At 35.8% G+C, this 17414-nt stretch overlaps 2 protein-coding genes across 2 annotated transcripts; both read left to right on the plus strand.

The window, feature by feature from the left end:
* Nucleotides 1–2882: 2882 nt before the first annotated feature.
* LOC306757098 (epithelial membrane protein 3-like) lies at nt 2883–5327 on the plus strand (the record flags this gene model as incomplete). Its single annotated transcript, XM_079242060.1, has 4 exons — nt 2883–2951; nt 4012–4114; nt 4219–4359; nt 5132–5327. The coding sequence occupies 4 exons, from the start codon at nt 2883–2885 to the stop codon at nt 5302–5304; spliced, it is 486 nt and encodes a 161-aa protein (XP_079098186.1). The 3' UTR covers nt 5305–5327.
* Nucleotides 5328–8312: 2985 nt separating this feature from the next.
* Nucleotides 8313–15503, plus strand: LOC306757100 (alpha-1,3-galactosyltransferase 2-like; the record flags this gene model as incomplete). Its single annotated transcript, XM_079242065.1, has 4 exons — nt 8313–8335; nt 8468–8563; nt 13609–13746; nt 14819–15503. 4 exons carry the CDS (start codon nt 8313–8315, stop codon nt 15501–15503), a joined length of 942 nt encoding a protein of 313 aa, XP_079098191.1.
* Nucleotides 15504–17414: the final 1911 nt, after the last annotated feature.

The following is a 17414-nucleotide window of genomic DNA, read 5'->3' on the forward strand; positions in this document are numbered from 1 at the left end:
AATAGCAAAGAAGGAAAAAATCAGAAGAAGGGTATAGACGCCAGGGCATCAAAAATAACAGGTAAAACTTTCCTCCACAACATCCTTTTTTATGATGAACTATGGAAGTGTTTGACTTCTGACACTTTAATGATGACTCTAATGGCTAAAAAGAGGCATGCAGAAAAACAGTCCTGAAATATGATCTATTTAAAAACAGATACGATTGTTTGACATATGTTTTTATATATTCTGTGATAATGCTGGATTTGTTTTAAAAGGTGTACGAGTAAGATGCTAAATGTGGAGGTTTCTCATCAGGTTTAGTCTTTAGCTTTAGGTCCAACTCTTCAAACCACATTCGCTGACTGTATTGTGTCTCTGGTAAACTGTGTCCATTTGTCCAGTTATATACTGCATTTTACCTAAAATTGCAGAATGAAAGTAGATTATTTAGATATTTAAGAGACACAACACACTGAATATAAAAGCATGGAACACATCCAGGGCTTCTGTATGAAAAGATGCATGATAATTCAATGCACCACTGCCAATATTTAAGTTTCAGGGTAGATCAAGAGAATAAAAGTAAGTTTTACATCTGTGATTTCAGTATTCCCACTGAATTCCTGAATTAACTGAATTGAACTCTTTTTTGCCACTGTGCCTCTGGACTTATGTTCAATAAGAAAACATGACAATGAGGACAATCATGCTCTTAAAAGAAATTCAGAACTGTGTGGTATTATGACATTTTCTTCTTTTTTGTCAAGATTGGGACATTTTGAGGAAGCGGAGGACTTGTAATTTTTCAATACCAAAGTGTGGAGTTTTACAACGATTATACAAAGAAGCAGCGATTAGCTCATTGAGTGTTTCTGGATAACGCTTATTGGGCAGGTTAGGTTGTGGGAATGTTGATGAAATAGAGCAAATTTTTGTATTTCAGCATCTTATGACAGGCTCAACAATGAGCCTGGAACATCAGTAATAAATAAAAAGTTAAGCTGTAGGAGATGATACACCCAACAATGATACAAATTCTTACGTGTGTAGCTGTTTTTGGTTCAACAACTAACTTTAAGCTCCCATTCATTCAAGTTTTATTTTAGATAGACTTACCTCTAAATGTCCTAGACGTCCCGTTGCTTTACAAATAACTGCATGTGATGCATGGCAAATGAATGTTAAGACCAAATTTCTATATATGCCACCGTTGTCTGTAAAACAAACTCCAAAGGGATGAGACTGATCCTCACAGTACAGTCGTGTTTATACATGCTTTTCCTGCAGTTCTGAGAATTTTGGACTCTGTGCATCTCTTTACCTTAAAGTTTATCATGATGCTTATGGTTGTTTGTGCATGGAAATGAACAACTGAATGAATGGTAGCACCATATTACTGATCAGAATAGCTTCATGTTGCTGCTGAGTGTCTCAATGAGGTTCAGCTGAACTTCGAAAAAACTTATTTTGATCATTTCATACATTTAGACACTTTGAATAAGTTTTTAAAATGTATATTGTATACTTTGACAAACTCTATTATTGTCTGTCTTTTTTTCCATGTTAAAAAACATATCACTTTTAGTGATAGTTTTTTTTTTTTTTTAAACTATCACTTTTAACTAGCTCAGAGTAAATGAGAAAGAGGCTTAACCCTTGTAAACTTTGATGCTGAAAAAATAGTTAAAATATACAAATGAATGTAGAACATAACAGTGATTAAAAATATGTGAAACCCCCAATCAGTCTTTCTTTGAAATGAACTTAAACAACACTCTTATAGCATTTGAAAAATGAAAAATGAATAAATAGATTTTTTTTTTTTTAAAAAAGGAGGGGGGGCACTTAGTCATTCTAATCTGTTTAGTGATCTGAAACTGGCAACTCTTGCTCAATATTATGACTTCCTCTGCCTGATAAAAAATAATAATAGTTTACCATCTGTGTTTATTTCCATATCCTTGGTAACTGGACTCGTTATTATTGGACTAGATATAGACTTGGTTTAAAATGACAGCAACTAAGAGTTTTTGTAATTTATTTTCACTCTTTTCACTAAGGAAATGGTGATGGGCTTAGAGGAAAACATAGTGATATGAGTATTAAAGTATGGTTTTTCAAACCTACATAGCCTTGTTTGCAACAGAAACCTTTGTATTTGAAAAAAAAAAGGTTGTACTCAAATTTTTAAAGTTGTTAGATCACTGCTTGCTGTTTATTTGAAGAGGCAACAGGCTGATGGTTTGATGTGCCCCTCAGAGACTGGGCAGAGGCTACAGTGACCCCCCCTCTTCTATGTGGCATGCTTGTGCTTTGGTTTGTGCAGAGATTGTCGGTGCAGATGCAGCCATACATGACATGCAGACAGAGTCTAGTGTTGCAGGCCACTGAAACCTGCTGGACATTTCAAAAGATGCAGAAAAAAAGGGATTAAAGTGCTATGACTTCATTTATAGCCCTGTTTAGTCTGTAATCTGACTCCTGAAATTATAAAACATTTTTCTGATTCTTTTTTGGTTTTATTGTTCTTAAAGGCAGGGTATGAGATGTTTTTCAGGACCACATTTTAGCATATTATCTAAAATTCCCATCACACGCCGCCTGCAGCAAATGAAACAAATATTCTAACACAAAAATAAAAATATTTAGTTACCTGTGGAGCAGACAAAACTGAAAAAACACCATCCATTCATTTTAACCGGCCCGTTCTAAACGATTGATGGTGATACGTCTGTCAAACTCAACTGCCTTTTGTCCTTCCCTCCTCAACCCCTCCAGAACAAGCATTGCATGTTTCTGTCCTTTGGAATATATATATATTTATATGTATATAAATTCACATCTGCTAAGCCCACGTTGTCCACACTTGAAAGAATGCAGACCCTGAATTGAGAAACATGTGTGTGAGCGTGCGAGCATGCAAGCCTGCAGCTGAAGAGAAAAAATGGAGCGGAGCCACTGAGCAGGTTGGTGGAGTGGCTGGCTGCTTAGTTTAGGAGCATCTATGTACAGTGACTTACACTGGTTTTTATGGAAGCGTAGAGCTTTTTCTCATTTAAAAAAAAAAAAAAGGTTTGGGCCTTATTACGTTACAACGTGATGATTTATTGTAAAAACATGAAACATATCATGTTATAACGTAATAGGTGTTATTTTAAAAACGTAAAACCACTTGAAAGCTGGAGGTATTATATCTCTCGGTTGGCCTGGGAACACCTTTGGACCCCCCTGCAGAGTTGGCAAATGTGGCTGGGGAGAGGGAAGTCTGGGCTTCCTTGCTTAGACTGCTGCCCCTGCAACCCAACCTTGGATAAGTGGAAGAAGAGGGATGGATAGATGGATGGCACTTGAATGCAGCTAAGATGATGTAGTTTGTATTCATAGCGTTTCTTGTGCCGCTCAAGTTTCAATCAGAAATTGTGCCACGTCATGGGGATCGGACCCGGACTCATTCTTCCTTTTGTACAGACCCATGCCTTTTAAAACTGTCCTTAAAGTACGCATACGTAATACAATGTCATCCAAAGTGTTCCAAAGCACCAAAATTTCACAATGTCTCAACCCAAGTATGAAGAAAAACTCTATCAAGTCCTGTAAATGAGCCATTTGTGATCTCCTATCCACCCCGCACACAATTTCTTCATTGAAAGTCAAAAATGACCAAGTTCACGTTTTCAGATACGTGATATGTTTCACGTTTTTACAAAAAACATATCACTTTATAACGTGATAAGGCCCAAACCTTTTTTTTTTTTATTAGGGTGACAGTTCTGCGCTTCCTAAGGTTTTGGCTACCAGGGCTAAACGCAAAACATCCGGGGCTAAAGCTCCAGAAAACCCGGCCGGCGACGCCACTGGACTTGATGCAGATTAGATAACACTGCAGTGTGCCACAAAACTGCTGCACAGCAGCATAGTTGTGGTTTTATGTCATGTCCCATTTTGATGAGCTGTCTGTGAAGCAATCAGTGATCACTCATTTGTCTCATTATTGTTTTTGTTTCTTTTCTTCCTTTCTTCTTGCAGTCCTGGTGGATATGGACAGATTCGGAAATCACCGACCTCTGGTACAACTGCTTCTACGATAATGCGACCAAAACCTGGTTGTTTGCTGCTACCACTGAAAGCGGTAAATTATCAAAGCATCATGTTTCTCTCTTCATACTGATCATTTATCTGATATTATGTAAATCAAGGAAGTTTTGAGTCATGCAGCGTTTCTTTTCCTCATAGACTGGCTCCAGTCAGTTCAGGCGCTAATGATCCTCTCCGTGGTCTTCTCCTCCATCTCTTTCCTGGTTTTTCTGGCTCAGCTCTTCACCTTGTCCAGCGGGAGCCTCTTCTACTTGACTGGGCTCTGCCAGGGCTTTGCTGGTTAGCTAAAGGTTTTTACATTTAAACACAGTGAAAAGCACAACATAACAAGATTTGATAGTTTTACTCTTGATTAAGTTTTATATTGCTTGGAAGAAAAATCTAAACTTAAACACTTTTTTGTATTTCCCTGTTGTTAAACTTATGCCACTGTTTTTTTTTTTTTTGGTCATCTGATATTTTTCTGATTATGACCAATACCTGGAGAAAATAACACTATCAACACTGAGTAGGCACAAAAATAAGCTTTTTCTCAGCATCTATTTGCGACAGAGCTATTTTGTTTAGCACATTCATGCGAGACTTCTTGGACATTTGCTTCGGACTACAGTAACCAGCCTTTTTTAAAACTATCCATTCTCATTAAAAACCACACTTGTTATTAATGAACCAAATATTGACAGAGTTACAGCTTGAAATATTGACTTACAGTGGAAATAATCATGGGGTTACATGTTTGTCCTTAAATGATTATGCTCTTTGACTCAAAAAGTAAAAAATGAACCTTTCTTTCGAGTAAAGTTGACGATGAAAGCCAGGTAAAGCATCACAAGGAAGGATGCTATTGAAGCAAGATGATTTTCAACATGTATAATTATCTTTAATTACCAGGCAGTCACGGTTGTTTTCTATAATATTCCCTTCATCTGGATGTAAACACTTAATAAAAAAATGAGATTCAGGGATTTATGTTCATGTCTACTGTATATCTGTAACATGAACATTGTTTTGATATTTCTAAAGTCTAAACTTTTTTATTTTCCTCTTGCAGGTTTCACAGACTTTGCTGCTTGTCTCATCTTTACCTTCCACAGAGAAGAAATCTTAAGCCCCAGAGAGCTGAGCAAAGTTCGGTTTGGCTTCTGTTTCATCCTGGCGTGGCTGTGTGTCCCACTCCTTCTTGTTAGCGGAGCGTTGTACGTCCACCTGCGCAAAAAGCAGTGAGAAGAAAAAAGAAGAGCACCAGCAGGAACACTTTGAAAACCTTCGGGACATTGGTCCTTAAGGACCTGATCTGGATCACTGCTAAAATCCAGTCACTTGTGCCTTATGAGATTTCTAGAAAATGTAATCAAAATCTGTCTTTTTTTTTCCTGCTGCAAGACAAAGATTAAAAATTATAATAATTAAAAAAAAAAAAAATACAAGTCATTTTCTCTTTTTTTTTTTTTTTTTTCCTTGGATCGGGCTTTAAAGATCAGTAACCAACAACTTGCTCCACGCAGAGGCACACAAATCAAATAAATTACGACTTACAGAATTTGAAGGTTTGATCAGGTGTAAAAAGACAAATTGAAAGAGGATATGCAAGGAAAGATGAACTGGGTTGCGTTTGGATGACCCGTTGATTAACTTTCATACGGATGCTGTATAAGTTATTTAAGTTTTACCCTATTTCCTTGAAGGGTTTCGCCCATTGCCGTGGCGTGCGTATGTGTGCAGAAGTAAGTAAGTAAGTAAGTAAAGTTTATTTATAAAGCGCTTTTCACAGATAAAAATCACAAAGTGCTGTACATAAAAATGGGTACAATAACACAATCAGCAACAATCAGCAAGAATTAAAATCATCCAAGAATCAACCAAAAGCTCTTCTAAACAGTAGAGTCTTTAGCTGCATTTTAAAAGAGTCCACAGAGTCAAGCACACGAAGGGACAGAGGCAGCTCATTCCAGAGTCTGGGAGCAACAGACTGGAAAGACAGGTCACCACGAGTTTTAAAACGAGTTTTTGGAAGCGTCAGCCAGAAGAATGGAGTGGAAATTTGGCTGTGACTGCACTTTTACGTTTAAGGGGACTAGACAGCACTTCCCAGGTGTGTTAATGTTTGTTCAAAGTTGTAATCTGATCAACAGTTTAGCCGAAAAAGTTGTTTTATTTGTTTCTTTTATTTAATCCACCTGACTTTGTGCGTAAAATCAAATCGCCTTTGATTTAATTGATTTTCCTCGTATTATACATCAAATTGAACATATGTCCATTTCCATTCTTGTTTTTTTCTTCTTATTCTTCTTCTTTGGAGGGTGCACATACACCAAGGTAGGTGTTTCAGCAGGGATAGGGGGAGCTTGCGCAGTATTTCTTAAAGTTCTACTAAAGAAAAACCAAGTTCTTTTTTCTCTTCTGGAATAAACGTAAAGGCGAAGGTGACTTAGTTGTTTTTATCTTGGTTAACTCTGCGAAGACACTCCCTATTTGACAAAGTGTTTTTTAAAACAAAGTGACCACAGCAATATGCATAACTTTTACGCAGTTAAATCTAAGAACAATTTGGATTATTTGACGAAACCTTAGAATAACAGGAACTCGTAAGTTATAATAGTTTTTATACATTTATATATTTCTGTTCCCGCGTGTCCGTGATGTGTTTTGCGAGATTCTTTTATTTATTTATCTATTTATTTATTAGTAAATAAGTTAATCTAATAGTAGATTATCTGTCAATATTGCCGTTGCTCGAAATATTTGTTCTGATTCACGCACCTCATTTGTTCATGATCTGGAGCTTAATGATCCAATTTTTTCCCTTTATATTTTAGAAAATATTTATTTTAACTTTCTCCAGTATAATTTAAAGACCCAACAATCATCACCGCAACGTTTGTATTCGAAACTTTACTCAGATTTTAGCATAAAAACTAACGAGAACCTGGATTTACAAAACAAGTGTCTTCTGTGTTGATTGCTTCAGGAATATTAGCTGTTTTCATTTTACTCCTTTACTTATTAGTTGTGAAATAACTGCATGAGGTATTTTAAAGTTGTGTGATTTGATGTAATCAAAGACCGCTTTAAAAAAAAAAACCAAAAAACATGTGCGCTTCTTATTCAACCTCCACACTATCTTGCAGTATGGCTATAATCTATCTATATCTTTGTGAGACCTCTTTTAGAGGTAAACTTTAACTGTAGGGTATCATGTTTTGACTTCCTGAACTTGTCTGTACCTGCCTATAATGTGAACTGCAAGCTCTCTTGAACTTGCAGGTTTTTTTTTGTTTTTTGGGTTTTTTTTTTTTGCAATGGCACACTCAGACTGATTACAAGGAAGTTTAAATGATCAGCATTCTTTGGGTTAAACCTTTTTGTTTGTTTTATATATATGTCGCTCGAACATTGACTCTGACTTACCTTGTGTAAACTTTTTTTTTATTGCTTCTTTTGATTTATTGGCTTTCATATCACAAGTAGATCTATACAAACTAGTCAAACTATACAGAACCTGATCATGCCTCACTGTCTCCATTGGTTTTTCTTCAGGTTTAATTTGAAATTATCTCCCTGTAACAGTTTTCAGTAATGGGTGTTATAACATCCACTCACACCAGCATCCCAGTGCATTTAGTGGTTGGTTTAAGCTTCTTTTTTGTAGTTGTTGTGCATTGATGAAAACCATTGTATGAAAATATTTCTTACATTCTATTTGAAATATTGATTTGACTTTTTAAATTTAAAATTGGTTCAAATCCACTTATTGCTTCTGAAGACAGTTTAATATATTGACTGTTTCTGTGTTCACAGTTGCCAGTTATCTAGTGAGGACTGGACTGCTCTGAATTGTGTCTCTTTACCCGTGCATTGTGCTCTACTGAAGTTGTTAATCATCGCACAGTTATGGGGTATCTCACTCACTCTGCCTTACCTCCACGCATATATAATATGTATATTATTTTGCTGTTGCTCAAAAATATTTGATTCTGCATTATGTTTCAAATGAAATCATGTCAATAATATTTCAAACTTACGATGTTTACTTTGTTCTTGCAGATACAATCAGAAGGCAAAGAATGCTCTGAAATGTTTGTTTATTTTTTCACTCATTCTCTGTGTCGTATGCCTAAAGGTTCAGTTTGTGCAGTAAGTATCAACACAAGTCAATTTTCTTACAGCGGCCCTGCAATTATACCTTGCTCAGTATTGAATAATACTCTATTAATCTCCAAAAGAAAATTATCATGGTTGGAGTTTACAGTATTATGTAGTATTGTGATTTTTAAAAAGGCGTTATCTTAGGTTCTCACAGTGGATTGAAATGACCTGCTGTGAGAACAAAAATAAAAATAGCACATCATCATCTCCATAATTCTCATTGACATGTTTTTGCTATCAGATTTTTTGTAGGTCTCATACCAATGGACAAGTGTTCCTTGGAAAGTGCAAGCATGTTAAACCTGGACAACAGTGCTGATGCTACACTTGATATTTGGTAAGAAAAAACCCAGCTTTTGTAATAGTGGCATTCTTTGCCCCCTTTCTCTTCTTTCTTTTTCTTCTTGAAGGCACCTGATGGTTTTGGATTTATTATTGTCCATCCTTCATGAAGCACTTGACTTGAGAATCAGCAAATGACATAGTTATGGGAACAAACCTGGTCCCTTTCATGCTTCCATGTTTACCTTGTTCAGTATAAATGCACTCTACAGTTTATTTAATGTTGGAAATAAAAAACTACAACAGTTGAATTTTACATATGTAAATGTTTTAAAAATAACTTGTTAAGTGACCCACACATTTGTTTATTTGAAAAAAGAGCAACTTTTCATATCTAGGATTAGCCCATTATAGCATTATATGTCTTCTTGGGCATTATAGCAGCAGAATGATGGTCTGGCTACTGTGTTGTTTTCTCCTAACTGAAATCAGGAACAATTACTAGCAAAAAAAAAAAGGTTTACAATTTTTTTTGTTTTGTTTTTAATCTACAAAAATCAGTAATATCAAAGAATTTTAAGAATTGCAATTTAAATCGAATCGGCACCCAAAAAATCTGAATCGAATCAAATCAGGAAAAAAGCATATTGTCACAGCCCTAATGTGCATGTATATGTGTATGTATGTATATATGAATGTATGCATATATACATATATATATATATATATATATATATATATATATATATATATATATATATATATATATATATATATATATATATGAATGTATGCATATATACATATACATATATATATATATATATATATATATATATATATACATATATATATATATATGAATGTATGCATATATACATATACATATATATATATATATATATATATATATATACATATATATATATACATATATATATATATATATATATATATATATATATATATATATATATACATATATATACGTATATGTGTATATGTATATAAATACAAATATGTATATGTATATATGTATGTGTATATGCATATGTATATATATTTGTATATGTATATGTATATGTATATATATATATATATATATATATATATATATATATATATATATATATATATATATATATATATATATATATATATATAATAACCAAAACTGCATTGAAATACAGTTTCAATTCCCCACCCCTTCGCTCTTCTTCCTACACAGAGTGCTGCTGAGTGCAACAATAACTTTCTCAGAATTAGCGAGGATTGGAGAGGTCTTCACGTGGTCACAGCAAACATTGAGCTTGATGCACTGTTATATTTGTCAAAAACCATATTTAACCACTGATTTAGATGCCTCCTGCGGCATGACTCTTTAGAGGTCCTTTGTCTTTGCAGTTGCCCTTGGTAACGACCACCGATGTAGCTGTGGCTGGGATCAGTGGATCACACCAGACCACTATTTTTGTGACAACCCCTTCTGCATGTGCGAAACATGGTGCGGCGTCGCTTTTCAGCAGCACGGTTCAATCATTGCTGGGTGATCAGTCTGACACACAATGGAAATTTTTCAGTTCTGCAAACAGTAGAGATACACAGTTTAATGTGCATGTGAAGACCACAAAAACCTCCTTAAACATCTTAGAATTATAATACAGAAGTAGGAATGATGAGGTGATGATAGGGTCACATAAAGAGGGGGAGGACAGGTGCTGCAGGTCAGAGACAGATGTTACCCAATGTCATTTGGCACAGCTGGCAGGTTCTGTCCAGAGTGAGGAAATATGGAGCTGTTAGATATGTGTAGTATTGTCACTAGGTTTTGGGAAGTGATTAACATCTCCTTGCTGGTTTAAGTGTTTGTGGTGAAACGGAGGTTCTCAGCAAACGTAAAACGGTTTCCTGTTTCAGTCAAATGTGTATCTTAACATGGTTATAAAATAAGTAATGAAATAAGAAAATGTTACAATAAATAACTGCATATAACTGTCATTAAACTATTCAGTATGGGAACAAATCTATTTTAAGATCATTTTGGCTTTCATGTTGTCTCTTCAGATGTGTGAGAGATGTGTCTCTTATTTGCCCTGTGAGTTTGGCTTTTACACCTACTTCATGTCACAGCTCTTTTATAAAGACAGAATGAAATGAAAGCGTGGAAACTAAACTGTTTCCACTCCAGCTCTGAATGGAACTGCTTGTATTTGTCAGCCTGTTTAACGCTTGTTTTATCAGAATGACCCACAGAGGTTTTGTACAAAGGCCAAACATTCAGTCTAGCACTTTTGTAAAGTTGTCTTGATATTAAGGGAACATAGTTAAGATTAAGTCATGCTTCTAAGTGACACGCTTGCACATCTGTTGGGAGGTTTGCTGAGGGTTTTTTTTCCCCATTATGTAGGCCACAAAGAAGATAATAAGTTGGAAGCAGCTGCTTTTAGTTTATAAAATTAATGAGGGTATTTGAAAATAAGAAAATTGTAAGAAAACAGACATTGAATTGGACTGTTTTCCTGTTGCTTTTTATTATATGATAAGAATTTCTCAGATTTTCATAATTTAACAGTCACTTTTGAGACATGCACAAAAACAGCCATAAAAACAGCATGTCAGTGATCTTCTCTAAAACTTCTGATATGAGTCTTGCCATCAGTAACCCCCCACCCCCCAACCCCAATATAGCCATACGTGTTTTGCACTACTAGGACCTTTAGAACAAACTATATCTTTACATTGATTTCCAGAGATGGATAGTTATGCTGTTACTTTTCTCAGTAACTAATGCTGTAGCACTACTCTTCAAATAAAGTAAGTCAGTTGGTGTTACCCTAATGCTTTGTTTGTTCGTTACTAGCTCAATCAACGCAGCTTTGTAGCTTGTTTTTCTTGTTTATAGAGCTGGTGTCGCAAAATATGAGCAGCATTGCCAAGTCCACATGTTCGTGGCTTGTTTTTTATGAAGTTACCTGTAAACATTGTCAGTTGGAGACTTTGGAGCTTGTTTGTTACGTGTAGTTGCTTACTTGATGCCTCTTCTGCTCCCTTTGTGAAGCCATTATGATTCTTTCACATCTGTCCATTATAAGGAACTAGCCTAACCCCTTGATGGGGAAGGGAAATGTGAATGCAACATTCCCCTTTTTTTTCAGATTTTAATGCCTATATTCCTGTTTCCTTGGTAACTGTGGCTGTCTGACCTACTGCTGTAAATGTTGACTTTTGAGAAAACTTAAAAAGTTCAACAAAAGTTTCCGAGTAGAGGAGCACTTCCTGGAATTGGTTGACTGAAAAGGGGCCAGACACAAAGTGAAAAAGATGATGGCGTACTACTGTATATTTCACACATACCCACAGAGCATCCTATTTATTAAGGTAGAAAATTGTTGTCTATGTGTGTTCTTATGTTGATGCCACAGTTGTGTGTTATGTTCAATGGAGAGAAGTAGACAGTCATCTTTTGGTTATACATTACTAATGGAGCAGTGTGTGTCTTTTTCCTCCATAAATGATCCACTATTGTCTGGCTTGAAGAGCAAGCAATCCTATCCTGCCCTTCAAATGACAACACCTACGGTAACAAGTCATCTTACACATCTAGGCATGCTACCACAGGGAAGCAAAGGTTGACAGCTTAACCTGTGAATTCTGTCTGTGGTAGCACATTTCATAATCCTGATAGAACATGTCCCTGCTCACACACACGTACAACTTCACTTGTCAGAGAAAGAATGACAATGGCTGCAAATAACTAATGAAATATGTAAAAATATAGTAGAGTAGGAGAGTATTGGAAATTAAAGGTATTAACTGTAGAAATATGGAGCATAAGACCAGTCTTTATGCTGATGATATAACATATGTGAGGATATGTTTATCTGTAACATGCCATTTATTAGCACTGCTATCAAACACAAAAATGTTTTAAAAGAATCAACATCCGCTCCTTTCTGACAGCCTGGTGGGAATTTCTTAAACTTACCAAATCTATGCTTATTTCATCAAAGTTATAACGCCTATCTGGAACAACCCTGACTTCTTGCTGAGTAAAAAATAATAACTTTAAGTCAGTGGAATAATAAAAAGTGCAAAGAATTTAGATCACATATTGAAAAAAAAAGAAAAAAAAAAACTTCATATCATTTCAGACACATCACAATATGGAATTAGTAGCACAAAATTCCTGAATATCAGCAAATTAAATCCATAAAAACTAAAAAATAAAACTTCAGCCAAATAGATTTACAGCTTCCTATGTGGGTGGCAAATTTAATAAATGTCAATGCCCCAAAACTATTATCAAAAATATACAGATTACTGGTCAAAACGAAGGATTCCATATCACTCCCATCCTTAACGTGGTAAACAGACTTATCCAGTAGCTTTAGTGAAAAATTCTGGTCACAAATATGTTTAAATACATTTTTAAATGACTAAAAATTTAAACTTACAGCTTGTTCAGCATTAAGTTCACCACAGAACCCACTACACAGGACAGAATGTTCAAGATGGGTCTAGCAGACTCGAACACCGGCTTACATTGCACTGATAATGCACCTGATGACTATTTGCACATTCTGTGGTCCTGTACACCTGTTCAGAGGTTTTGGCTTTAGGTATGTGAGGACCTCTCAACGTGGTTTAAATTACTGAGATGACCCCAACCTAAAAATATCTTTTCTTAGCTCATCTTTTCATAGCTTGGCTCAAAACAGTTTTTTTTATAAATTGAACATTGCCCACATATTTAATTTTTTTCAAGAATATTCTTTAAAAAAAAAAAAGGTAAATAAGAAGTTACTTTTAACAGTGACACAGTACTCTTTGGCGTAAGAATTCAACAAAATAATTAAGTTACTTTTTAGTTACTAATAATTATCTAATTACTTTTTTTTTTTTTAGTAACTAGCATCATAACGATTTCCCTTTTTCAAAAAAACAGGAAAAGCACTCTGTTTTAACAAGTATTACTCATAAGTTTTTTGTCCCTTTCCACCAGGGTTCCGGGTATGTGTGCTAAATAAACATTAACAGGAAATGAATCATCAGGGTATAAGTTCTGCCCACGTTCACACTGGAAATAATTTTCTGTTTCAGGTCCAGACATGATGTGCAAACTTGCACACATTGGAAAGCTCCTATAATCTGGGAGGGAATGTTTGAACCTGAGCAATTTGACCAAGCGCACAAAAAAGAAGGCTCCTCTGTCACTCTGACTGTGTTTGCAGTTGGCAGGTTTGTTTGTAGTCTTACATTTGGGATGTCTATCACTGGAAGTCCACAAACAAAGCATTATGGATTTAAATATTTAGAACCGATTTTGACCCTGTTCTGACAAGAGAAACTTATTTTTGGCATGTGGGTGCTTTGGCACAACTGTTCAACATTATCCACCAATGTCACCCTTATTTATTACTATTCTGACCATTCTTAAGCCTTATATTCAGATGATAACGGCAGGGTGACCCATTTGAGTCCTGTCATCTTCAGAAATAATCTGATGACTCTGCAGTTGTGGGGTGTATCAGTGATGGACGAGAAGCAGAGTACAGAGAACTGGTCAGTCAGTTTGTTAAACGGTGCAATGATAACAATCATCTAATATTAAATACCAGCAAAACAAAAGAGATGATTGTTGACTTCAGGAGGGACAAGAATAAACAAAGCACTGTTTCCATGGGAGAGGAGGTGGTGGAGGAATACAAATACCTTGAAGTTCAGCTGGACAACAAACTGGACTGGAAATGCAACATTGAATACATCTAAGAAAGGTCAGAGCAGACTGTACTTCTTAAGGAAGCGGAGATCTTTTAATATCTGCACCAAGATGTTGCATATCTTCTATAAGTGTTGTGGAGAGTGCAGTCAGCTTTGCAGCCATCTTCTGGGGTAGTAGCATCAGAACCAGAGACTTGAAGAGAATCAACAAACTGATCAAGAAAGCTGCTTCTGTGCTTGGAGTAACTCTGGAGGTGTTGGAGCTGATTGTCCAAAGAAGAATGCTGCACAAGCTGATGAAGATGATGGAGGATTCTTCATATCCTCTCCACAATACAGTGAAGAAATAACAAAGTGTGTTCAGTGAGAGGCTTCTTCAAGTCCAATGTAAAACTGAAAGATACAGACATAATTCCTGCCAGCAGCCATCAGCCTCCAGAACAAGACCTCCTCAAGTTAATCATATACTACAATACTGAATTTCCCTTTGAGGATTTATAAAGTATTTTATAATTTCATTTCATTTCATTTTATATATGACACAATTAACCACTTTTAATAATTGCTCTTGTCTCCATTATCACCTTAGATATTTGGATGCATACCTGGACACCTTCCTGAACTCAGCAGAGCGTCACTTCATGTTGGGTTTGCCTGTGTCATATTACGTGTTTACGGACACACCTGAGAAAGTGCAAAACATCAAGCTCGGCCCTCAACGAAGCCTGAAAGTAATCAAAGTGAAAAAGTACAACAGGTGGCAGGACATCTCGATGATGCGGATGCAGTCTATATTAGATGTCATAGAGTCGGATATTCGCCACCACTCCACGCATGTCTTCTGTTTTGATGTTGATCAGGAATTTACAGGGAGGTTTGGCTCTGAGGCTCTGGGAGAGTCTGTTGCTCTGCTTCATGCCTACTTCTACCACATTCCAAAAAATTTGTATAACTACGATCGCAACCCAAAATCCAAGGCATATATGGAATCTGGGGACTTTTACTACCATGCTGCCATCTTTGGAGGTACATGGAAAAGTGTAAGGGCCTTGACTGAGTTTTGCTACAAAAGCATCATGGAAGATAAACAAAATAATGTGGAGGCTGTGTGGCACGATGAGAGCCATCTCAACAAATATCTGTGGCTTCACAAACCAACCAGGATTCTGTCTCCTGAATACTGCTGGGACACAAACATTGGGTACAGAAAGGAGATTCGTGTCCACAGATTACTGTGGGCACCCAAACACTATGATACACTACGGAAAGCATAGTGTGTTTTGGAGTAATGTGGAAAAATATCTCCCTTTGCCTGTGATCAATGATATGTGACACCAGATCATCCCAGTAACTGACTTTTTTTTTTTCCCTCTCAGAATTAATGTGCAGCAAATAATACTAACTAGAAAATGCTCTTCTTGAAGAAGAGCAAATGTGAATGCCCTTCTATGCTGAATGATTAAGATGCAATTGCATAACCATTTGATGAAGCAGCACAACTATGCAACTTAATTTATCACAGTAATGCATCAGGATTCAAATCCACAAATATCTGAACAAGAGCCCATTTCTTTAACCACTCATTATCATTGGAATGGGAATGTTTTGTTTTTGTTTGTTTTTTTTTTTTTAACAATTCCTGCAACGTGTAATCTGCAAAAGAGCTTAAGATTTTAACGTGTTAAGTAGCACACAAGATCTATTAGACATAGATCAGCAGAAGGACAACCATCTGATATGATTTATGAAAATCCAGCGCCTGGATTTGAACTCACAATCTTCTCAATAAGAGGCAATTCATTTTACCACTATGGCACTACAGTTGTTCTTCGCCACCTGGCAGGAGCACTAATATTTTTTGCCATTGGTATGGGATTGCCTTTGCCACCAATGTGTAATCAGCAGAATTACGAAAAGATGTAAAAGGTTGAACTGCTGTCAAGAGGCCAAAGATTATTTTAAATAATTTCTAACTAAAATTCTAAAGTCAGTCGTTAAACTACATAAATCATTGCAGAAAATCATTGCAGAAAATCATTTAGAACTGCTTGTGTAATCAGTTAAAGACTTTATTGTTCAACGTAAGCAATGCTGTTTTATTTGAAGCACTTCAACAACAAAACTGTAATATTTAACTGTCATTTCTGTCATTTATTTATTTTTTATCTTGAACTAATCCTTCATATTAATTGCACAACTTTTGAGGACAGACATTGGACAGGATATATCTTATTCGTGCAGACAGCCCACACTTTAACTGAACAGTTTTCAGCCAAAAACAAAGCCAAAGTCAAAGCTCTTTGATAAGATCAGTCCACAGTACTCTGTGTGCAAAACTGACATACCATTACAGCGTACAATGTCACTTGGAAAAGGTCAAATGTTACAAAGACCAAAAGTCATAGCAGAAATCTCCTGAATGGGCTGAAGAGTTTGATGCTTGAATGCTTAAAGTGAAACTAAAGGCAAACATTTTGCAGGAAAAACAACTTTGTTCCTTTTGAAGCATTTTAAAAATACAAATTTTATATGTAACTCTAATTGCCCAAAGTTTTTTTTTTGTTGTTTTTTTTTACTTGAATTGATGCATTGTTTTAGTTGTACAACTCTTCAAAACAGGCCTTGCGCATTGTTATGTGTGCAGATAATCTACTTTTCAACTGCAAAGCTTGCAGTGAAATCTAAGCACTTTGATGAAACAGTATATATACCAGCTGGCATATCCCCATCCCTTGTACACCAATGCATTCTTGGGTACCGGTGCTCAAAATGGACCAATCACTGAGCTGCATTTTCTGATTTGTCCAATCATAGGAAATGATTTGCAAATTTGACAAAAACTTGACCCGACAACTTGAAAATTTTTACATGTTTCAAAGACCAAAAGTCATAGCACATATCTCCTGAATGAGCTGAAGAGTTTGACATTTGAATGATGTGAGGCAAAAGGTGTGGGAGGAGTAGAGTTTCAAACATTTTACAGGAAAGATAAATGTTTTCTTTGAAGCATTTGGGAACTTCTTAATCAGTGTGAATGCAATTCATCGCGTTTGTGCCACTTCAGCCTATCAAATATTATACCCTTCGGTACATTCATGAGAATGAAGCTATGACTTTTGTCATAGCAAACTTTAGCAGATTTTGAGAAATTGAGCATTTTGTAAAAATAAATTCATGCAATGGAT

The sequence above is a fragment of the Telmatherina bonti genome (genome assembly GCF_933228915.1).
Source record: "Telmatherina bonti genome assembly, chromosome: 6".
In the NCBI taxonomy this organism is placed as follows: Eukaryota; Metazoa; Chordata; class Actinopteri; order Atheriniformes; family Telmatherinidae; genus Telmatherina; species Telmatherina bonti.